The sequence below is a fragment of the Dendronephthya gigantea genome, unplaced genomic scaffold, assembly GCF_004324835.1.
Source record: "Dendronephthya gigantea isolate DGI-Jeju-01 unplaced genomic scaffold, DenGig_1.0 000028F, whole genome shotgun sequence".
In the NCBI taxonomy this organism is placed as follows: Eukaryota; Metazoa; Cnidaria; class Anthozoa; order Malacalcyonacea; family Nephtheidae; genus Dendronephthya; species Dendronephthya gigantea.
Genome location: NW_021163038.1, coordinates 1844939 through 1868909, shown reverse-complemented (window position 1 = coordinate 1868909; position 23971 = coordinate 1844939). Strand labels below are relative to the sequence as shown.

Sequence of the window (23971 nt, the reverse complement as noted above, 5' to 3'; positions counted from 1 at the left end):
TTACAAACAAGCAAGTATCTCCTTAAACAATTCATCAGACTGAATAATAATAATATGTCATTAGACCAAATCATATTTCTCTTTAAGTTCACACGAAATGCATTTCAGTCAACATCAAAACGTTTTGTCATGTTGTTGATATCGGTCACAATCATGTAATTTATGTTATTTTTCTGTTTTTTTCCGAGCATAAAATGACGTTTTACCGCAAGGAAGGATTAGGAAGGATTAACTATAGTCTATATCACGTTTTTATATTCGGAAATGTTTCTAAGCCGTACGTTATTATATATCGCTATTTACACAGCTTGTGTTTGCTTTGCCTGGAATGCATATATATATATTACTGATGGCTTTGGTGATTGATTCTTACACAAAACGTGCAAAAATAACGAAATGCCATATACGTATTATAGATACACTATAGATAATTTGTAACTGAATGGAACCGATTCTTTGAACCGTTAATATTTGTATATTATTGACTTTGACTATAGGTATTGGCATGACAGAATTGGCTATTTTGTATTCAGAATCGTGTATTACAGTGTTTTAAGGTCTGTTCACATGATCCAATTTTGTCAGTTCCTTTTGATGGATGTTTTATAGTCTGTTGACTTGCAATATATATTATGAACAGCAAACTGATCAACTAAGGCCGACACAGTACTGCTTTATCAATAACAAATTACATTCCATACGTCAAAAATGAATTGGATCGTTTGAATGGCCTTTAGAATGCATGCAGGCGCATCAAATGTGGTATATATATCATTAATATATATAACAGTTGCCTAAAAACTACGATAAACACGTTTACGTTTCCACGCCGCAAGGGCCTTAATTCGTCATGCATGCATAAGAGAGTTGGATCTCTTAGAGCAACTCCCGAGAAAAAGACAGTGCATGAGGACGAAACATCGAAAGCGTTATTTGCCTTTGGCATTTTTACCAAATTTTATGATTTTACCAGAGTTATATTACAAGAAAGTGCGATCACGCTGTTTCTTGCTTGTATTAAAACCTACTAAAAATTTACTTAACTTCAAAAACTTTGTTCAACCGAGAGTTGAAAAAAAGCTGCGGGTACGCGGGTACCCCCAGAGGAAGGTTTGCTTTGAATGAGGTTTGTGAGGAAGGTTTAAAGTTAAACAATCTAATTGATCACATGCAAGTGCCAAAAATTCAAATATTTCTTAATGCTGGTTGCCACTTGACTCACTGAGTGACGTAACGTTATTTTGAGGAAGTTTTTGAAAACTTGAAATCCTACCCGGAGTAAGGTTGAACTCTTTTTGCAACTCTGGTTCAACCGGCTTTATAGTAGGTTATATATAATTGTTATTTTTCAAAGTTTTTAAAGTTTCGACACAATTTTAATAACACTTGCCACTCGTGCAGGTAAGGAATATGAACGATTATTATCTTTTTTCTTTGGCTGTATAATTTCAAACATTATCAAGCATTTCGAGCATCATATTTCAAACATTATGATTATTTCATTAACTGATTCAAGATATATTTTGTGAGTCATTTATCTCTCAATTTCAGCATTTCCCCTCCTGAAAATGATAAAGTAGACATGCAGAGTCGGGCTGCCATACTGGGTTTTTATCTGTATCGTTCCGTCTTTCAACATAAAAATTTCAAGAACTCTAGATGAGAGATAAATATTTCAACGATGCAGCTTTAACTACCGTGTCGCAAAAACAAAGCATAATTAAAGCCATGCGTGCATGTATGCACTATGTATATACTTTTTAGAATTTCCACATCAAATGAAGCTCTTTGAACTGAAGACTAAAGATAGTTTTCATTCCGAGATGCATTAATAAGTTTTAAGACGTAGCCAAAACTAAAGATATGTTGATGGTCCCATGCACGATAAGTCTTATTTGCCGTTTTTCGGATGTTTAAAGAGGTTTGGTGGGGAAGAAAGAAATTACCCAGATAATAACTCATCATCAAATGGCTTCATTTCTTCCGAAATTTGTGGGTGAACATGCAACATGCATGCATTCAAAATGTCCGCCGTATAATTTTGGCAATTGTATTTAAATATATCAAGATTATTTATTTGAATATATTATACAGTCTTAGTATACATCAGAATTTACAAGTGCCATTATTGGCCATCATATTTTCGCATCTCGCGTGACTGATAACATACTAAAACAAACATGCAAGCCGCATTAGCACATGTAAGCTAATCGATCAACGAACTCCTGTTATTGCATGCATAACCCGTTAAAGGCGGTATTGAGGCTAATAAGGCGGTTTAAGGCTATATAAGCATGTTTAAAGCGGTTTAACTGCAAGATTTTGGCGATAGCTAAATATCTCTCAGCTTTTCACAAGTCCCATGTTTTTGGCTACAACTTTCTTGGGAAATACACGTTAAAATTCCAGCCGAGACAGAAATTAAAGAAAAACGCCTTTTCGAATTTGTCAGTATATTGCCATGAATAATAATGCAATAGTTTTATAGTTCCAATTTTCCACGGATAAAAAAAAGATGGCAGAATGACAAACTCAAATTTTGTTTTCGAATTTGAATCAATTGAGGAAATGATTTTGAAATGTTTATATCGCATCAAGTGTAGTGAGGAATGGATCCCTTTTGAATACGGGCATATAGTATATATCAAGCAAAAGGATATTGTGTTTTATTATTACTTATTGATTTGTACTTTATAATTTCAACAGAAAACTTTACAGCCTCTAAAGTTCGTCAAGATAGCCAACCTCGCCTATTTTTATGTCATCATCGAACATTTAAAACTGTTATTGTAACCGATTTCAGAATTTGCAAAGAGTATATATATATTTAGATTCTTATAAAACCGGCCGTCGAATATTATAACTGAATTAACACAAACCACACAGTTAGTTCAGTTGTAAATTTAATTGGTTCAAAAGAGGAAACGTCATCTTCAAAGGCTCGCACGCAAATTAGGTCAAATTTCACCGCGTTGAGGTGAAAATCATCTTGTCAAAGTCACGTTTGAAACGTTTCTATCGAGAAAGTTATCTTGCATGTCGCTTCCCCTAAACGAGTACCCAAGTAGCACAATAATACTTTCTAAATGCTCAAATGTAATATGGGATTTGTTGATATATACATCACCAGAAAAAGCCAGGAGAAACCTACCTTATAGATTCTCTGAATTGATTGAAATCTTTATATACCGTTGCTGACATAAATCAGTTTGTAGATATTTACATGCACTTGCTTGCATTTTCAACAATAACACGCGTGAAGTTCATATTTGATTTATATATATCGACATGTTAATGAATCACACTTATCAAAGGAAATTTGAATGATTAATCAACCACATTGCCGCGTTATCTTTCGCATTTAACGCACACGTCATATAGCGTCAGCATTAAGTATTTATTCTTTTCTTTTCGTTTGTCAATATCTGATTCCGACAGCCCTGAATGTAACCGAAATTTCTAGTCTTGACCTTAGTTTGTTTCGTTATCAAAGACTTTATTATAACAACAAAACCACGAGATTGATTTGGTAATTGCCAAAAAACAAATATACCGCCTCACAACCCTTTCGCGGTAGCCAGCTTTATTTCCTAATCGTTATTGATCAGTACGTTTGCATTTCAGGAAATAAGTTGACCGCTAGCATAGAAAATAGACAAAACTTACCCAAAACTTATGTCAACGCTCGTGTTCTTAAGCACGTACGACGAAAAGACTGCTATTAATATAACGTTGGAAAATGCAAAACACTATAGAAAATATAAATTCAGTTCATGAATGTCAAAATTACATGACTACATATACAATACAACGGCTTCTGCGTTTAGACCATCACAACCCAGGAAGACCCGTTGACAAAATTGCTCAAACTTCCCACTGATGATCATATATGTTTTAATTTTTTGGAGGCTTGTTCAACATTCATTCATTCATAAGTCTTTATTAAATATTTAGCCCCTTATTGTATACAGCTTATGAAACCAATATTGTGTTTGATAGTCGAATTCATATTAGAGACGCGGAAAACTCGTCTTAGACAGGAAACTCATTGAAGACAGGAAACTCTTCTGAGTGAAATGAATCCGTTCACAGAGGGGTTCCTCGTCCGACGTTTCCCGTCTAACTTTCCCGTCAAATTTATGGACAGCACATTACTTTTGAAATAGGCATTACTAATCGCATTTTTTATCATCGTGCAGTAAAATCAACATTTTTTTTGTCTTCAATGTAAAAACGATTTGGCTGCAGTTAGTATGGCATTAAAATCAATTCAGTGAGGATTGACTTGTAGTCTACTCTATGATGAACGTTTGTGGCTGGAAGGTAAAGTTTCTTTGAAAAATATGAACTTTTTTCTGCGAAAGAGCGTGTTAGCATTGGGTCAGTTGTTGTTTCCGCTTGCTGTGAGTCAGCTGTGTCTTTGTTGACAAAAATGGGACAACATGCGGAGAATAAACTGACTCATCCGCAAAGGAAGCCTTGACAAAATTTATCACTGGCGTAGCGTTTTACCTATTGTTTTGACTGGAAGTTTAAATTGGTAAAGATGTTGTTGTTCATCGAGAGACTTACAGTACATGCCGCCATTTTTTTCCATGATGTTCAACAAAGCCGAGCATCCCAACCTTCTGTAGACACCTCCTCAAAAAAGTAGCAGATTTGTGCTGGTTGTATAAAAGACTATATAGCTAACTTTTAACTGTAGTTAAGGACAGAATTGGCCAATCAAAGATGTTTAGTTCTGAGTTAACTAGGATTTAACTATGTAAAATGTAAGGGTAAGTCAATTACGATTTCAGTTTGCACTTCATTCGATGTAGCTAAATTCTAGAGGTTGAAAGGGTCTTAATTTTCAAGTCGAATTATACACACTTCAAAGTCAAGCCAGAAACAGTTGATTGAAAAATGAGTCAGCTAACGGTCCTCCGGCAGGAATTGAACCTACGCTTGATTCTTACCCTAATTAAGACTCTTTTAACCTCTAGAATATGCAAAATGTAGTTAAAGAGTTTTATACAACCAAACTTATACAACTGAACTTTCCAATCTTCCTCGAATGATGTGGCACACTGAAAATCGGTGTAGGTCAAGTGATTTGTTTTCTTGCACGTTATCTACATTTTATATTTTTATCAATTTTTTCGAAAGAAGGCTAGGGTTATTTAGGAATCTAAATCTGTCCGAGTTCAAAGCTGACCGCGCCAGAAAAAAACGTGATTGGAAGAATGCAACAACTTGTAATTATAAATGTTTCATTTAGTTGTGATGGCCATAAAAGATTTGCCGATAAACTCTCTTCTATCATAATTACATACTTGAAACATCTCCGACTAATCATTGTTTTTTAATTAAACTGATCCCTTCAATTTTTGGATTCAAATTCGAAATTCAAAAAAGCAGGTGTAGTCTTTGGAGTATAAACCAAAATAGCGCCAACCATGATAAATTAAGACGTATGAATGAAATAAAAGGAATAAGGAATAAAAAATGATAGTGAATACGTCCTATTAAATGCGGTATATTCGCCTGGAGTAGAAAAAATATTGAGCTGTTCTCCCTGAGCTGTTCCATTGCCAGATTAGGCCTCCCTAATTGCTGGCTGTTCTTGGCCTGCGAACAGACAGCAGAATAGTATTCTAATTTGTTTTCAGTGTCTACCTTTTTTCCTTTTGCTTGTTTTCCCCTCATACAAAACATGTTCTCCCCCATTCTTTCCTTCCTCTCTTTCTATCTCATCTGACGAAGGCCCTTACGTCGAAACGTCGAGACGTTTTAAGGCTATTTTAGGCAGTTAGTTTACGTATACTGGTTTATTTATACGATTCAAAATGGCGTATCCTCGGGCAATTTTCCAAGGATGACGAAGCATAAACAAACGTCAATCGTTGCGGACAAAACTGATCATCTCATATTTAATTTATTTCACTCGCGAGCGTGTCATAAGGAGCGACAAGGTTTATGTTATAATTATAACCGGAAATATCATCATAATTCGATCTCATTTCTTCAGGAACAACAGCACCGGCCTCGACTCCAAAATCATACACCTGTACGGTACCCCTGTGCCTCCGATGCTGGATGAGATCGTCAGCATACCACATGTTCATCCGTGGCATCTTGTCCACGGGTATGTTTGCCGTGATTAATCGTTCCGCGTTAAAACGGCCAAGTCTCACAGGGTGGGACGCCCGCGTTTCCCATAGGACCCCACCCATTCGCAGGTCCCATACTTTGAGAGTACCATTGTAAGCACCGCTGACCACTTTCCAAGAGTCCATTTGCACCGTGGTCACTAAAGATAAATGACCTCGCAGGCTCATTTGGGGATGTTCGGTCCTCAAATCGTAGACGCGTACACGATTGTCCTTGCTACCAGTCACCAGGCCTCCCGGAAAGCTAAGATTCAAGCACGTGATGTCGGCGTGGTGGCCGATAAAAGAACACAAACTTCGGAGGGTCGCGATGTCGTAGAGACGCACCTGGGATAAAAAGACAGAAAAGGCTGTGGTAAGACAATGGTCATAAAATGCAAATTGCCTTGCTGAAATCTTATATAACCAGCACAAGTAGTATCCCGATTCCGCTTGAACCATGCCCTACCTTAGCCGTAAATTCATTGCCAATGCCAAATCCAAATGGTGCCCAGCCAATAGCGATAAGGTCTCTATTAGAATCCATTGATGTCACCTTCGTTCCAGCAAGTTTATCGAGTTCCCTCGTGACATTCAGCTTCGCTTCGTAAATGAATACATCTTCTTTTAGGGCAAGTGCGAAGAGTGTTTTGTTCTCGTCCTGTAAGCTTTTTATGAAATTTACCTAAATGAAAATAATTGCGGCATTCCTTAATTCTACTGACTTATCCCAGATAGGTCATTTTTGGATTGTTCTTTCTAGAAGTCCATTAAGGATAACATCTTATTGATCCAGCGTTACTACAGTACAGGAGGAAACCTAAACTAAACTAACTTTATTTATACTGAATAGCTCTATCAGTTCTAAACACTGGTTTTAAACTGTTCGTCCTAGACTAAGTCCAGTAAGGATAATATCTTATTGATCCAGCGTTACTACAGGAGGAAACCTAAACTAAACTACTTTTATTTATGCTGGATAGCTCTATCAGTTCTAAACTGTTCTTCCTAGAGGTTCAGTAAGGGTCATCTCTTATTGATCCAGTGTCACTACACGACGAAACCTAAACTAAACTAACTTTATGTACACTGTTTTCTCAACATATCCAGTCAAAATCATCTCTTTTTGTTACAGTGATACTAGCAGTCCATTCATAATTTTCTAAAAGTTAAACGGATGACATAGAGCACTGGAAACGACCTCAGAAATCCGTACTAGACGGACAAAAATTATTTCACCTTATCTTCAAAAGTGTGGCTATGCAAGAATTGCCATTGTCCATCGTCGTTGACTTGATCGACACGAATGTCGGTTCCTGTGACGCTCAGAAGTAACGGACTGGTTCTGGACGTTAAAGCAATGTGATTGGCCGCTGTACCGATGTGATATTGGTAAATTGGATCAACGCTGATGTCGGTATGCCAAATATTTACAATACCTGTATGCATCGGAAGATTTTCAGTTATATCATCATGCAACAGTAAAATTTTCAGCATTAAAAACGTTTTGCAAACCTGAAAAGCACCTAAAAGTATGTTTACCAAAGCAGGGGTACGCCAAGAAGAAAACTAAATCTTGAACCAAAGCAACTTTTGATTCATTTTATAGTGATAACGGCGTTGACATTTTGCTATGACAGTGTTGATAGCCGCGTTATATTTTGAAAAAACTTGCTTGGTGTTTTGCACCAAATAATGTTCAAAACTTAGTCCATTACATATAATCTAAAGAATGAAGCTAACATAATTTTTCCCCTAAAAAAAGCTTTCCCGCCAAAAACGTTTTCCCGCCAAAATACACAACATATAAAAAAATCTCAATATATCAATGTCAATGTGTCAATGTGACATGCTCTCTGAACTAAGATGAGTCTTTTGGTTTTCAAACACTGTTGGCTATAAAGTAAATATATTTGTCCATGTCCTGCAAGTGAGTTGTGAAATACAATTTCAATATTATACAGTATTTGTTTTTCCATGGTCCTAACCTTATTATCCACCTGCAAATTTAAAAAAAAATGGGAGGCCATGCATTGATCATAAATTAGTATCTGGGATAATTTTTTCCCACCAACAACTTGAAACCTCCTTAGAAATGATTCCAACAGAAAATTAAATTTTAGTTGATTATTCTGAAGGTTTGGGAACTATATGGCATTGAAACTCTTACTCAGTTAAGAGAAACAGGAAACAACATGGAGACAACCCACCACAAGTAAAGGCTGTGGCACAAACACTGCCAAGTCCTGCAACACATTCAACGCTAGCTTTGCTTGGGTCCTGATGAACTTCTGCTGATGGTTCAAGAGAATGTTGTCGATTGGTTTCAACATTCCATAAGCATGTTTTACCATTGGCGTAACCTGCTATCAAGACATCACCATATAACTGACATGCTGTTAAAACCCCACCTAAAGAAGAGGGTTTAGTTCAAGGTAAAAATTCATTTCTCTTAAGATTTGATCATATTAGAGGGGTGATTTGTATAAGAGAGGTGTGTAAGTTAAGAGGGGTGGTGATCATATTAAAGAGGTGGATCATATTAGAGGGGTGATTGTATAAAAGAGGTGTCTAAGTTGGACGGGTGGTAATATTAGGAAGGATATTTTTATTTGAGAGGAGATCATATTAGAGAGATGATCATATTAGAGAGGTGATGGTATTAAAGAGGTTACCATTTAAGTGAAGTGTAAAAAATTAGAGAGGTGGTTGTATAGGTGTTTTAGCTTGCATGCAAATTAACCAATTTCAGATGTTTTGACCATGGAATAGCCAATAAAACTTAAAAAAAAGCACCTTTTTCATATTCAAAGGTTTGAATCTGACAGATCCGCTCTTTCCAGTTTTGGGCGACCAAACGTTGCTTTACCATTTGATCCTTAACGATGCCTTTCCAGCCAAATTTTTCCCTTACATCACCACTATGTCTGGTAAAACCTAACCTTTTGTATAGGTTATACCATAGTAACTCATCATTGGCAATGAACGACCAAGCCTTACTAACGCATGAGCACATGCACAAGTCAACCACATCTAAATGGCTGAAGATCTTTATGCAGACCTCCTTTGGCAGACTGATGTCAAAAAAAGGAATCGATGTTGTTTCATCAATATCTCTGATCAACAAAGATAGCAAATCCTCGTTCGCTTGGCAAGGTAATTTTGGATCATGTGTTTGCTCAGTTTTAGCACTAATTTCTGTAGCTTCTGTTCGATTGTAAGTGGGAATTTCAAGTGTAAGCAACGCTATTGGTTGTTTCTGCTCTAGCTTAGATTTCTTAGAAACACTTTTGAAATTCTCAGAACAAACTGGCCCTTTGGAATCTGATGAGAAATTACAACCATATAATGTACGTGTGTCTTCATGTTCTGCAGTGTTTAATATATTTTTTACACGTGGGTTTCCGCCTTTGGGTTCATTTACACTAGATACTGGGTCAGTTTTAGCCACTTGGATTGTTTTACAATTTTCAGCAAGGTGCTGTTTTGTTTTAATTTCGTGTTTCCATTTTTCCCTGAACGAGGCAAGTTCATTGTCTCCCATTTCAAAAACGCATCCCCAATATACTTTCTAACCTGTCCATTACGTATCAAAAGTGATTAAACCCAGCAAGGGAAACGTATATTGGATGTGAAAAGCGAAAACTGAACCTTCCACGATGACAACACATGTAGAATGTAGATCATTTCAAATTGAACAGATTATATTTATTAAAAAACGATACTTATGAAAGTCCATTCGTGTGCAAAGCGTAGTTAATCCATCAGTAATATCGTGATAAATATTGCAGGATTATATTATGAGCTTTTCAAAGGTGCAATATTAGAACAAAGAAGTGCAATTTGCAAAGAAAATAATGAAAGATTGAGAAATGTAATTTGTAATCTGCTATATTTAGAATCAAAATTCAAAATATTTTGTAACGCGAAACTCCTTTTACTTCTTGCTGATTTTCCTGCGGAAAAGAATTCCCTATTTTTAACTTTATTCTAATAAAATACGTTCAACTCCAGTTTTCAAGGATAAATACGTGAACTTCGGAGGAATTTGAGCAACTGTCAAAAGTGCGGAAACATTTCGCGGAATCGGCGAACAACAGTATTTTAGCGGGTAAAATTTGGCGCCGGGAACAATCTCACAAATTTAAAAGGAAAATGAGCGATCATAGAGAAAGACGAAAATTATGTAGTTCAAAAAGAGTGCCTGTATTCTTAGCTTTATTCCTCCTGATCGCCACAACCACCATCTTCTTCGTATTCCCGTACGTATCTAGTTACTTCGAGGTCTAAAATATTTCAAAATCCCTCGAAACAATGTTGTATTTTTTGTTGATTTTAGATGTCGATACCTCGTCACGACGGTTTCGCCTTTGATAGCTGTGTACGAAGCGATTTTAACCTTGGTTATCATCAGTAACTTTTTCCAAGCTACGATTCAAGATCCTGGCAAGATTCCCAGAGGTAAGTGGCCAGCAGAGTTTGGTTAAAATGACTTGTTTAAAACCTCAAAATTAAAACCGAGTATGTGTAAACAGCATGAAATTGTGTATTTATATAAAATAATATTTATTGACTTCAAATCAGCATCGGGCAGTCCTTAAATATTTGAACACATTAAAAAAACTAACGTAAAGTGATGTTATCTGTAAATATGCTTAGCTTTGTTTCAAAGTTATAAACGGAGTCTCGGGGAAAAGCATTTAAGTCTTCAATAAAATTTTGAAGAAGTTTTGAAAGACGAAGATTCGAAGAACCTGAGTTAATTCTAGTAGTTTCATTCACTTTGAATTTTTACACGTACGTGTTAAATGAAATATAAAGTAATCTATTTGACAAATTGAAACAGGCCAGGGATTGTTTTTTCCAAGGTTATTTTGAAAATATATTTTGGACAGCCAAGGTTTCGGATTTCTTTATAATATATAAACAGGAAGTTGAACATCGTATTGTACTGTCACGAATTCAGACATGTTTGATTAAAACGCAACAAAGCTATTACCTCTTTTAACCTTTCATTTCAACCTCAGCTGATAAAATTTAGATTTAAATGAAATGGGAAAGTGAAAACCCTCACCAGTTGTCACTCTATGTATAGCTGATATGAGATTCCCCCCCCAAAAATTTGACAATTCATTTATATACAGCAATAGATCAAAGTAATCCTCTTACAGTGGATAAAAGTATGAATTTTGGCACAAATTTAGTTATACCCAAGACACTTTGGAACATTCTAACATAAATATGGCTGCAATCTTCCGACCTTCTTCTATATAGCTTAACATGAATTTCCCCATTTCCAATCTTGGTAGGGAATTTATCATTTAGAGTAAAAACAGCAAATCTTTACTCTGACAACAGACCTTTATGCAACTCAGCTGTATAAATGACACAATGTATAAAGGAAGACTTAGTTTGAATGATCAAAACACAATTTTGAAATGGCAGACGAATTTTCATCACTAAAAATGTTTTGCTATAAATTTAAGTTGCCTTGAAAGCCATTCCAGAGGATGATTTCAAATCACCGCTGTTCAAAAGTGTTGAGATCAATGGGATCCAGATTAAAATGAAATGGTGTGAAACTTGCAAGTTTTATCGACCACCGAGATGTTCACATTGTAGCCTTTGCAATAGATGCATTGAGGTATGTATAATAGTCATAGTAAACAAAATACTTTAACAATAGAACAAACTTTAGTGACACTTCATCCTTAATGGGTCTTACTTTCGAGTGGAAATCGAACAAAATCTGAATTTTTTGTAGTCTAGTTTCAATCATTGCTAGCATACGCATGCAATTTTGAGATATATCCCTGTAGGGTGGAAACTTAGTCCATGACTACAGCAGGGAAGGGGACAATTAAAATTTCCAACACAAATTTGTTTAAATGGTCTGTATATTTTAGGTGTTTGATCACCATTGCCCCTGGGTGGACAACTGTGTTGGCAAGAGGAACTATCGATATTTCTTCCTGTTCTTATCATCCCTCACCATACAGCTCATCTCTGTGTTCACCTTTTGCTTGGTGGCAACCCTTAAATTAGATGGTGATTTTAAGGATAATAATGTTATTGCATCGTATCCTTAAATATGAAGACATAGGTCACATTCTGGGATTTGGAATTATCTATGTTGTGAAAAGAATTTGAATAGAAGTTTTCTCATTTGCCTCTTAAAATTGTTCATCTGGGCCCGGTTGTATCAAGCCTGTTCAACTTAAACAGTGGATAAGTCAAAATTAAATAACACTCTTACATATCTCTCTTGAATGAGTCAACTTATGCACTGAATATGTAGTTGTAAACAGTATCTTAATTTGTATTAAGTTAAAAACATTTAGTTTGCTTCTTGAATAAAATGATAGACTTGCTTACAGGCTTGATACAACCGGCTTTTGAACCACGAAAATTTAGGTTTAAAATAACATTGGAAAGAATGATTATTATTGCATGATAGTGATTGGTAGTGTATACTCGTTACCTATTCCTTAACTTAGTCTCAGTCTTATAATAATGGTTATATGTGGTCTAGTGGCCTTTCCAGTCTTTGGCCTTACTTTCTTTCATATTGGGTTAATTTCCTGTGGCAGAACAACAAATGAACAGGTACTGTAAGTAATGGTCAAAAATCTTTGAATCTGTGCATCTAATACAAATTATCATGTGCAGCTAGAATATTTTTAAATATTTATTACCACATAATCTGATGGTGCTACTCTGAATTACCATCAAGTGAATCATATGATGTTACCCGTCTTACCGACCTCCTTTGCTGATAGAGTCACATAATTTGAATGCTTTGTAAATGCTTTTTGATCCAACTGAACTATTACGTGAAGAGCTATACTATTAATTAACCTAGAGTCATACCCACAGTCATGTTACCACAGTTTTATCTGAAGACTTGTATTGAAATGTTTTTGCATGACTTATCGTGATTTTCAGGTCACTGGAAAAGTTCGAAAAGGTGTCAATCCATTCAATAGAGGTTGCTTTGCAAATTGGGAAAATGTATTTTGCTCTCCTATACAACCTCGGTAAGTTTCTTTCAGAGTTGCAAAAACACTCTAATTCATCACATGCTTGTACCAAAAACCCCGATATTACATTATGCTGGTTGCATGATTCATGTTTGACGTGACGTCATTTTGAGGAAGGTTTTCAAAACTTGAAATCTTCCTATTCGGAGGAACTCTCAACTCTTTTTGCAAATCTGGCTTCCTACTCTAATACTCTTGTTTTTCAACCTGGTTTACAGTTTTATTGAGTATTCTACAAAATCCACTATTAAAAGTCTGAACATGATTAGACAAACACTCGTAAGAACAATTACAACAACTGACAAACAGAACCTCAACTATATAATTACAACATAAGCAGCTCTGTTTTCAACGGCGACACAAGAGATTACACGTTATCCGGTTTATGTTTAGTTCAATGCCCGCCTCAAACACCCATAATAAAATGCGTCGTTCTGTTCTTCAATTGCAGACACTTGCATTGTGAAAAACTGGACGAAGGAAGATCAGTTGTAAACGGAGAAGCTTCACCTCACGACGTGAGGTTTGAAATGGAAACGTTGCCGAATCATCAGATGTCCTTTACAAACACGCGAAATTCCAATGGGACGAACTCGACTAAGGTATATACCTGACTTCTTCTACTGTCTTCGCATATCTTAAACTTTCAATGCCTTCTTGCACTTGCAAAGAAGAAAATTTCACTGAAAATTCTTGGCAAAAATTGCAGGTGTAAATGGTGGGCTCTCACACATCTACTTAGAGGTTATTTTTTTTTTAAATTGTGTTTTTTTTATATTGTGTTTCACAGACGGACGGAATTTCACCCCAACCGTTGCAAAGAACGAACCTTGAAATTCCGGAAAACCAACCGGAGCCCAGTTCGCTGCGTTCCCCACGAAGTCCCAACGCCCGGGGTTCCACACCCGTGTTCTACACCCCTGATAAACAGCCCGGGCAAATGAAGGTTTATCGCGAGGCGGAGGTATGACGTAATACAGTTGACGGCAGCCTGCGGGATCGGGGGGGGGGCTGATGATTACATCATGAACAACACGGGGGGCTGTGCCTCTCCGAAGTACTACAAAAATAACATTTATATCATTGACCAGAAAACTAGAATGGGTAGCCAAATAATGTAACTGTTGTTAGTTTTTTTGTTGCATTTAGTGAATCGCGTTTAGAATTTTGAAGTTATACATTCTCCATTCGGGATTTTCATCTATGAATGCCGTTCTCTAGACTTGCGGTAAATTGCCATTACTGTCATTACCAGGAGGATTTTGCATGTTGATGAAATGCTCCATGAATTTATCGCTTAAACTTGATCTACATTTGCTCAAATATTTCTCAAATTTCTGTAACCGCCGAGTTCACGGATGATGCATTCATAATCACAGATCAGTGTTCATAATAGGTTTTAATCAATTTGCGAGAGCCTTTCGAAATTATTCTATTTACGCGTTCATGTGACTCACAGTTTACAATAATAGTTAACACGAAATCGAGACTCGAGACTTTGTTCTGAAAGTCTGCTCTATGACGTATTTCGGAGAAAGCACGTACCTGATTGGTCAACTGGGCCCATTGATCAATCAGAAGCATGCATGCTTTGTCCGGAAACTACGCCACAGAGCAGACTTTTTGGGAAGGTTTATACCACAGACTAGCCTGGGCGGTTCGCTAATTTACCTTCAATTACAAGAACTTCTGCTTGAAAATAACTTGTGTTGTGCGCCTTAGTCAAACACTCAAGTTCCTGTAGTTTAACGCGAAAAGCCTGATGCAACACGAAGTTTGATTGGCTCGTTAGCTTTGGGCAGCCAATCAAACTTCGTGTAACATCCGGTTCTCCGCTTTTAACATTATGAAAAAGTTTACTATAAGCGGCAAAAAAGCTATAAAAATTCAAGGTCTGGTCAGTGTCTTGTTTGTGTGGCACATAAACATTGTGTGTGTCGAAGCATGTTTGTAGTGTTAAAATTGCATTTATTTTAATTTGTAGAACTTGGCACATAATGATAATGTAACAATAATCTTATCAATATACAAATTATTTATAGAAATCTAGGCTACATTATTTACCACCGTATTTTACCGCTTTCGTATGAGACCCACGGAGCTGAAAATACACTGGATCTATAGAACTATAATATTACTCAAAAACAAACCAGAATTGGTAAAGTACCCAGAGAAACAATTGAAAAGAATGAAGGAATAACAACTTTCCAAGAAGGGTAACTATGTATTTCCATGGTTAAGCTTCAGTTAGTGTCACTTTGTTTCTAAAGTTTTCTTTTGATAAGCAAAGTTTTACCTCTGTTTTGGGTCTCTAGATTTTCATTCAGTTTGACTTCATTTTTAGTAGGTAATGGTTGCATACCAGTGTTTGATATGAGGTCAGTGATATTTCTGAAGATTTAGTTTAAAGGTTCACTTCTCATGTAGCATATTTTAGCAGGGATAATAGTAATCCATTATTTTTTGAGCATTTAGCACATGAAAACTTGTCTTACCAGTTCAATGCACTGCAATGTCATAGTAGGGTAACCTTAACTTTTCCCTTGTAAAAACACAATATGATACAATTGAGATATGACTATGTCATTCTATCTTATAGTTATGAATCGAAGAAAACATCTAAATTTTAGTTTTACTTTGAAACATCAATTTCAAAATATTCCCACTCAGATTTTGGCCTGAGTGCAAAGTCTAAAGATATCATTCTACCCCCAATTTTTACAAACGAAAGCTGTCCTGATCCCCATCGATTCGCTTTAGTTTAATATAAACATCAGTTCCATAACCATGGAGTGTCTGTAGGTTCACAGCTCCTCCAAGAAATTCGGCATAGGCTCGTGAGGTCGGCAGACCAAAACCAAAGCCAGCCATACTGCCAATGGTTCCTGACAGATTTGCGTTATGGTTATAGTCAGAGAGGACGTTTGTGCTACTACCAGCTGCATCTTTTTTGAATGTGGTGAAGGAATAGTGAAATATCTGTTCCATCATTTCATCTGAAATTCCACCACCTCGATCTGAAATCCTGGAAAAAAATGGGGAAAACAGTTTAAGGGGAAGTAAACACAACTTTCAGATCTTACAATGGTAAAGGCCTTGATGTAGGGATTTCATTTATTTAGTTGACAACTAACCTTATTGTGAAATCTGTTTTGTTGCTGCAAATAGTAATTTCTACCCTTGGCAAGGAGGACGATTGAAAGGTGTATTTGTCACCATGAAACTCAACAGTCGATCTAAAGTTAAAAATATCTGAAGTATGAGCCGGGAAACATTTCATGTGCTTGACCTGAGCGGCAAATTTAATATGGACTAGAAATTTTTACCTCATTGCATTTTTCAAGAGTTCCAGCAAAATATATTCCAGTGGCGAGGGGAAATATGAAAAGGATGTATCTGTGTGGCCATTGACGACTATGTTTGGGCTGACACCATAGTGATGTTCACACACCTGCCTGTAATCACAGTCAATAGAAAATATTAGCTATTTGCATTGACGAATGTGGCTGGTTGAGCAGAGGCTGACCTTACGAATTTACATACTTGACAAAATCCGCACATCTTTCAATCATAGTCTTCAAATGCAAATTAGTTGCAATACACCCAACGAAATTGCTCTAAACAAATAAAGATTGATATTTTTTTGTTGTTCCTATCATTAAATATCTAATGGTTAATACATCTCATATTGCGAAAATCGGTTACCTTTTCCTCTCGAAGAGCAATATGATGTTCAGCCAATAGTCTCATGCCGAGACGTGATTTCAATGTTTTATCCAGGAAGGAATGAATTGTTCCATACTGTTCCATTTAAAGATCAGAAACCAAATATACAGAGTAAGTTCATATATTTACTGTAGGGACAGAAAGCTAGGATTCTCTATACTATGTTCAACTTACACGTACTTGATGTTTGCAGCCTTTAAAACCACGAGCCAGGGATGTGACAACATGGCCATGATCATCCAGTAATGACCTCACAGTTTTGCTGTACTTTTTTTCGGCTTGTAAATCTTTTATCTGAACTCAGGCACAATTTATTAAGTACTACGGAAACTTAAACAACATCAGAATAGCTTGGAAAATTCTTATTTTTACCTTGGGTATTGAATAAAGAAGGTTGAATGCACGGATGTATAATTCATACTAAAACAGAAGAATACAGAAAAACATGGGAATAATTTGCCTAATAACTGGAGAGTGTTTTTGCAATAAAATCACTACTTACAGTTTCAGAGATGTCTGGATTTACTGCAACAATGTAGGGAAGTGAATGAAAAGCGACCAAGCGTCTAGCAACCCTTATGACAAGCTCGTTTTGAAGAAACTGCACATTTCTCTACAAACAAAGAATGTATGAATTAAGATCTGAATACCGAAAAAAAAAATTTTTCAACGTTTTGATAAGTCAATATAGCACTTACAATCAAATGTGCACCATCTCCAAATTTTCCAGCATGTAGCATTTGATATGGTGTCATCTTGATAGATGGCTGCAAAATAAATAGTTTTTCAAATGGTCACAACACTGACCATACTAGCTTTTGCATTAATTAATGATTTGGTAACCTGACCCTAACCCTTACCCAATTACTTATACTAAAGCATTAGAATGAAGGATTATATTTGTGGATTCTGGACATGAAATCATTACCAATGACTTGTTCTCAGAAAGTCCCTGCACCAAAAATATATAATTACTAGAAGTTCAGGTATTTTGTATAGACAGCTGAATCTGCACAAAGATCAATGGATAATCATTTCTAAGCCAATATGTGGTTCTCAGAACTTGACCTTCGAGGGCATTAAAAAAAAAAGTTTCTTAGTCGTACGTTTCGGTCGTTTCCTGATATTGAAATACGTTGAAATATATCTGTTTATAATTGGAATTCATAACTGTCATCATTCATGCACGGCGGAAGATTGCCATCTAATTTGAACAAAAGAGGATGTTTGCAGAGTAAATTTTTAGCTGAAAAGCGTGGCTTTAATAATATATCAAATTAGCTAGGAATATTAAACTATATATTTGCACAACGCTTCGCTATGGGTATTTCCATGTATAAATTTACGAAGAGACGAAATGCAGATACAATATATGTCTAACAAAACACTAGCAAAAGATGTGATCTCTCAGTAAAAAATCGTCCACTGAAGTAGGATTGCATCGAAATGAACATTTCGAGTATAAAAGTTTGAATGGCTTGCACTTGCAGCGCGGACGCGTTTTGAAATCAGCGTCGATTGTCAAAAATTATGCCTTACCTTGGCAGCACAGTTTTCGATCGCCGCCTGATTCACGTACGACCATTCCTGGTTTTTGTATCTGCGCTCCGAATGGAGTTTAACGGCAGAAGAGATGCCTCTGCGCCGTGGATCGCCGGCAAGACGAGCCAAGCGTAGTAAACTCTTCATTTATTTTGCGCCCTTTCATTCGCCATGATGATCGTGGTGCTGGACCGCTGGTGGTGGTGTGATTATTGTTTTTGTTTCCGATGTATGTCGCAATCGAACGATGAATCATCCGCACCGGAAGTCGATGATACCTATCGGGGAAAGTTTCCCAAGGGGTGATATTCCTGGCGTTTTTTCTCCGGGAGTATTCCACCTAGCGTAGTTCTCAGGGTTGTTCGAAAGGCGCTTAGCTTCTAGGTTAAAGTTCCTAAAGTTACTGAATAAAAAAGCCGAACATTGTTTTTGGCCTTTGATTCCTTTGTTTTAAACAGATATGCTATGTTGATAATTTTTGGCTTATTTATTCATAAAATCTGGCGACCCTGGGGCCGGTTGTACCAAGGCTGGATAGCGCTATCCACCGGATAGTGATTTTTTCAACCTTTCTAAAAATGTTTGAAAAGCAATAAAATTTTAGATTTTGAAGCAACAATTATTAAGGAGGATCCTCACTTTTAGAACACTAAGATTAAATCAAAATTTTAGCCAACAACGGGCGATTCTGAAGCGATTAAAAAATCCACTATCCGGTGGATAGCGCTATCAGGCTTTCATACAACCGGCCCCAGGCCTATACCATGGTTGTGGATTTTGAATATTATATCAAAAGTATTTTTAAAAATTTTGCGCATTTGTTTTTCATTATGGACTTCGACAAAAAGATAAATTAAATTAAATAACACTAGTCGTTCAGCACAAGACCTTGTGGTCTAGTGGCGAAGACAATGGTCTTCCAAGTGGTAAACCGATGGTTCGAATGTTCTTAACTCTTTTTCGATGACCATCGAGAAAAGTATAAAGTAAATGAATTAACCATTATCGTTCAGCAAAAGATCTCGTAGTCTAGTGGTGAAGACAATGGTCTTCCAAGTAGTAAGTGGATGGTTCGAATCTGTTCTTAAGTCTTTTTCCTCATGACCTTCGAGAAAAGTATAAAGTAAATTAAATAACCATTGCCGTTCAGTAAAAAATCGCGTCGTCTAGTGGTGAAGACAGTGGTTTTCCAAGTGGTAAGTTGATGGTTCGAATCTAAGCGTAACTCTTTTTCCGTATGACCTTCGAGAAAAGTATAAAATAAATTAAATAACCATAGCCGTTCAGCACAAGATCTCGTAGTCTTCTGGTGGAGGCAATGGTCTTCCAAGTGGTAAGTTGATGGTTCAAATCTGTTCTTAACTCTTTTTCCTTATGACCTTCGAGAAAAGTATACAGTAAATTAAATAACCATTGCCGTCCAGCACAAGATCTCGTAGTCTGGTGGTGATGACCATGGTCTCACAAGTGTTAAGCCGATGGTTCGAATCTAAGCTAAAATCTTTTTCATTATGATCTCTGAGAAAAGGATAAAGTAAATGAAATAACCGTAGACGTTCAGCACAAGATCTCGTAGTGTGGTGGTGAAGACAATGGTCTTCCATGGGGTAAGTCAATGGTTCGAATCTGTTCTTAACTCTTTTTCCTTATGACCTTCGAGAAAAGTATAAAGTGAATTAAATAACCCTAGCCGTCCAGCACAAGATCACGTAGTCTAGTGGTGAAGACAATGGTCTTCCAAGTGGTAAGTTGATAGTTCGAATCTGTTCTTAACTCTTTTTCCTTATGACCTTCGAGAAAAGTATGAAGTGAATTAAATAACCATAGTTGTCCAGCACAAGATCACGTAGTCTAGTGGTGAAGACAATGGTCTTCCAAGTGGTAAGTTGATGGATCGAATCTGTTCTTAACTCTTTTTCCTTATGACCTTCGAGAAAAGTATAAAGTGAATTAAATAACCCTAGCCGTCCAGCACAAGATCTCGTAGTCTAGTGGTGAAGACAATGGTCTTCCAAGTGGTAAGTTGATAGTTCGAATTTGTTCTTAACTCTTTTTCCTTATGACCTTCGAGAAAAGTATAAAGTGAATTAAATAACCATAGTTGTCCAGCACAAGATCTCGTAGTCTAGTGGTGAAGACAATGGTCTTCCAAGTGGTAAGTTGATGGTTCGAATCTGTTCTTAACTCTTTTTCCTTATGACCTTCGAGAGAAGTATAAAGTAAATTAAATAACCATGGCCGTCCAGCACAAGATCTCGTAGTCTAGTGGTGAAGACAATGGTCTTCCAAGTGGTAAGTTGATGGTTCGAATCTGTTCTTAACTCTTTTTCCTTATGACCTTCGAGAAAAGTATGAAGTGAATTAAATAACCATAGCTGTCCAGCACAAGATCACGTAGTCTAGTGGTGAAGACAATGGTCTTCCAAGTGGTAAGTTGATGGATCGAATCTGTTCTTAACTCTTTTTCCTTATGACCTTCGAGAAAAGTATAAAGTAAGTTAAATAATCATGGTCGACCAGCACAAGATCTCGTAGTCTAGTGGTGAGGACCATGCATGGTCTCACAAGTGTTGAGAAGACGATGGTCTTCCAAGGGGTAAGTCAATGGTTCGAATCTAAGCTGAACTCTTTTTCATTATCACTTTTGAGAAAAGTATAAAGTAAATGAAATAACGATAATCATCCGGCACGAGATCTCGTGGTCTAGTGGTGGAGACCATGGTCTCCCAAGTTGCAAGTCGTTGGTTCGAATCCAGGCTGAACTCTTTTTTATTATTACCTTTGAGAAAAGTATAAATTAGATTAAATAACCGTAGTCGTCCAGCACAAGATCACGTAGTCTAGTGGTGAAGACAATACCTTTCCAAGTGGTAAGATGATGGTTCGAATCTGGTCTTAACGAGCTCTTTTTCCTTATGACCTCCGAGAAAAGTATAAAGTAAATTAAATAAGCTGTCCAGCACAAGATCTCGTAGTCTAGTGGTGAAGACCATGGTCTTCCAAGTGGTAAGTTAATGGTTCGAATCTGTTCTTAACTCTTTTTCCGTATGACCTTCGAGAAAAGTATAAAGTAAATTAAATAAGCATCACAATTCAGCCAAGATCTCGTGGTCTAGTGGTGAAGACCCTGTTCTCCCAAGTGGTAAGTCTATGGTTCGAATCTAAGTTGAACCTGGGCAAGTCAAACTTGTCAACTAGACAAAAGTATATTGATAAATGTAAGCGTTTGGGTAACTTTGGGAGAATAAAGAAATTAATTCAGCTTGACCGCATTTCAAATGCAAATATTTCGCTAGCGAGCCATTTCTTTGCAAGTGGAAATCCAGCTTTAGTACCACTAACAAAAGATTTGATTGATTTCATTGCATTGTAATAGGCTTTCAAATAACAAAAGCTTTCAATTTTTATGTCAATCATTCCGTGCCCAGAAGAAGAATTAATCATATTATTTAAATCTGAGCTGTCAGGACGGGTCTGTCACCCAATAGTTTGGCTTTATTCTTTATCGCAAGGAGCACTGGAGCAGGCAAAATGGAAATGATCTAGCTCAGGCTTAAATTTAAGGCAAGATTACTGGATGAAAATAAGCCAAATTAACATAATCTTTGTCTCACCAGTTAAAACAAACAAAGGCCCGCTTATAACAATGTTGGGCTAATTTATTAGTCATGCATATACCATGCAACCTGTTTGAGGCTTCATTTGGGCGCTGGTCTTCAAAGCATGAACACAAGTCACTTCAAATGCTCAAAATTTCGTCGGAAATCGCTATCAATGATAACGTCTTTCTACAGAAGAAAAGTTTAGTATCTCTCTCGCGCTGTGCCGCTGTCGTTGGTGTTAAAAACAGGTACTTATATGCCTTTTTCTTTACGATTATCTGCTTGCTTTAGTGAGAGATTTTGGGCGAATATTTCAGCATGCAACGTGGCCCAACTTCACCACGTGTAATCCCAAAAATCCAAGTTTATTCGCCTTGTGTTCGATTTGAAATTGTTCTTATAACATTAACCTTGCTTTTTATTCATTGCAGACAAAATTCTGACGACTTAAAACCAAGCTTGACGATGAAATTCGCGAACAAGAGATTGATGACCGATAAATTGTGGCTGAAATGGCTCAAGATATAACTCGCCTTTGAAGAGAGGGCACGACTAGCTTTTTCTCGGAGCTTATTGGTGAAATGAAAAAGGTAATTATTACACGTGCTAAAATCCATGTGAATTTGCGGACGTTTTGATGTCGCGCGGTCCAGCTCAACCAGCTGAATCCTAGCTATAACCGTGCACCAACGTTCGCTTCAACTAGAGCAAATTATATCTTTCAATTAAGTTCTAAAGGCTTCGCAGAAAACTAACATTGCCTTCTACTCTTTTCAGGCAGAGTTATAAGAGCTAAAGTCGAACTAAAAGAAGTACCGTGGGCAAGAAATTCGCCATCGATAACGGCTGAAATTGTCCGAGATGACTCTCGTTTAATGAGACAGCAAGTCCAAAGCTGCTCGTCTGGTAGTTGCTGAAATGAACAGGTACATATCTATTCGTTTCTATTTAATTCATACACACGAGAGCCTATTTCAACGCGTGCTTTCTCCTAATATTTAAGTTTTTTTATTGAATAACTTGCGGATATCACCGTCTATAACAAGTATTGCTTTGTTTTACTTTAAGGTAGAGAGATTGAGCGAGTCAAAGCCATTTGAAACGAAGATTAACCTGTTCAAATTAAAATGTAAGTATTAAGCAACTGCCCATTTTAGATTTAGAGCAAACATAGGAACCTTAAGGTTTAGGACGAACAACGATGGCTGAATTGCTGTTTCTATAACGGAGCTTCGCTTTAAAAGTTTCACCACGCTCCCCTCCTCCATCATAGAGGGTATGCCTATGTGTAATGTTCGGGCGTAGTTCACCCTCCTGCATTATATTATGTACAGTTTTTATTCTTCAATCTTCCCGTATGTTAAAAATTGGTTTCTTATTCTTTTTTAAATTCTATTTCAGGTTGATAAGATATAAATCACCCGCCTCTGTGGAGCTATGATCGACGCCAAAACGACGATGAACGACGCCAAAACGACGCTAAACGACGCCAAAACGACGCTAAAACGACGCTAAAACCACGCCAAAACGACGCTAAAACCACGCCAAAACGACACAATACGATACGACGTCGAACAGCAGCGTAAATTGGCGATGTTGAAGGTTAGAGTAGCCTGGTGGTCAAAAAATGTGCATGCTAGGGTTAAGATGTGATTTCGCACGAAAAATGCATGGTCTACGAGCAATTCTTCTGCAAAGCAGAAGTTCATTGCTCGTCTTAAAGGGTCGCGATGTTCTTTAAACCATAAAGTTATTCTGTTACCTAGGTTCTGGCCACCAGGAACATAGCTAATGCATGATGCATGTGTAAATTAATTTGCATGTGAGTAAATAAATTCGGTCATAGGATCCGGCTGTGCGCTTAAGGGCTACGCGCTGCGCTTAGGGCTACGCGCTAAGGTTTAGGTTGATAAAGTTGCATGTTCAAACT

At 36.9% G+C, this 23971-nt stretch overlaps 3 protein-coding genes across 4 annotated transcripts; 1 reads left to right on the top strand and 2 right to left on the bottom strand.

The window, feature by feature from the left end:
• Positions 1–5666: 5666 nt before the first annotated feature.
• LOC114523672 (F-box/WD repeat-containing protein 8-like) lies at positions 5667–9995 on the bottom strand. Its single transcript, XM_028544664.1, has 5 exons — positions 8928–9995; positions 8342–8542; positions 7371–7570; positions 6601–6816; positions 5667–6479 (listed from the first exon to the last, which is right to left on the bottom strand). Exons 1-5 carry the CDS (start codon positions 9673–9675, stop codon positions 5913–5915), a joined length of 1932 nt encoding a protein of 643 aa, XP_028400465.1. The 5' UTR covers positions 9676–9995; the 3' UTR covers positions 5667–5912.
• Positions 9996–10237: 242 nt separating this feature from the next.
• LOC114523681 (probable palmitoyltransferase ZDHHC8) lies at positions 10238–15188 on the top strand. The gene is made up of 8 exons (XM_028544679.1): positions 10238–10393; positions 10471–10592; positions 11618–11775; positions 12038–12210; positions 12635–12737; positions 13077–13168; positions 13623–13773; positions 13962–15188. The coding sequence occupies exons 1-8, from the start codon at positions 10287–10289 to the stop codon at positions 14139–14141; spliced, it is 1086 nt and encodes a 361-aa protein (XP_028400480.1). The 5' UTR covers positions 10238–10286; the 3' UTR covers positions 14142–15188.
• A 584-nt stretch (positions 15189–15772) lies between these two features.
• On the bottom strand, positions 15773–18627 carry LOC114523680 (3-methyl-2-oxobutanoate dehydrogenase [lipoamide] kinase, mitochondrial-like). Of its 2 annotated transcripts, none has more exons than XM_028544677.1 (10): positions 18437–18627; positions 17596–17664; positions 17400–17510; positions 17270–17317; positions 17072–17191; positions 16877–16972; positions 16715–16788; positions 16498–16626; positions 16306–16407; positions 15773–16196 (listed from the first exon to the last, which is right to left on the bottom strand). In XM_028544677.1, exons 1-10 carry the CDS (start codon positions 18584–18586, stop codon positions 15890–15892), a joined length of 1206 nt encoding a protein of 401 aa, XP_028400478.1. In that variant the 5' UTR covers positions 18587–18627; the 3' UTR covers positions 15773–15889. The 2 variants fall into 2 exon arrangements, with proteins under 2 accessions (XP_028400478.1, XP_028400479.1); XM_028544678.1 differs by having other exon boundaries at positions 17078–17191.
• Positions 18628–23971: the final 5344 nt, after the last annotated feature.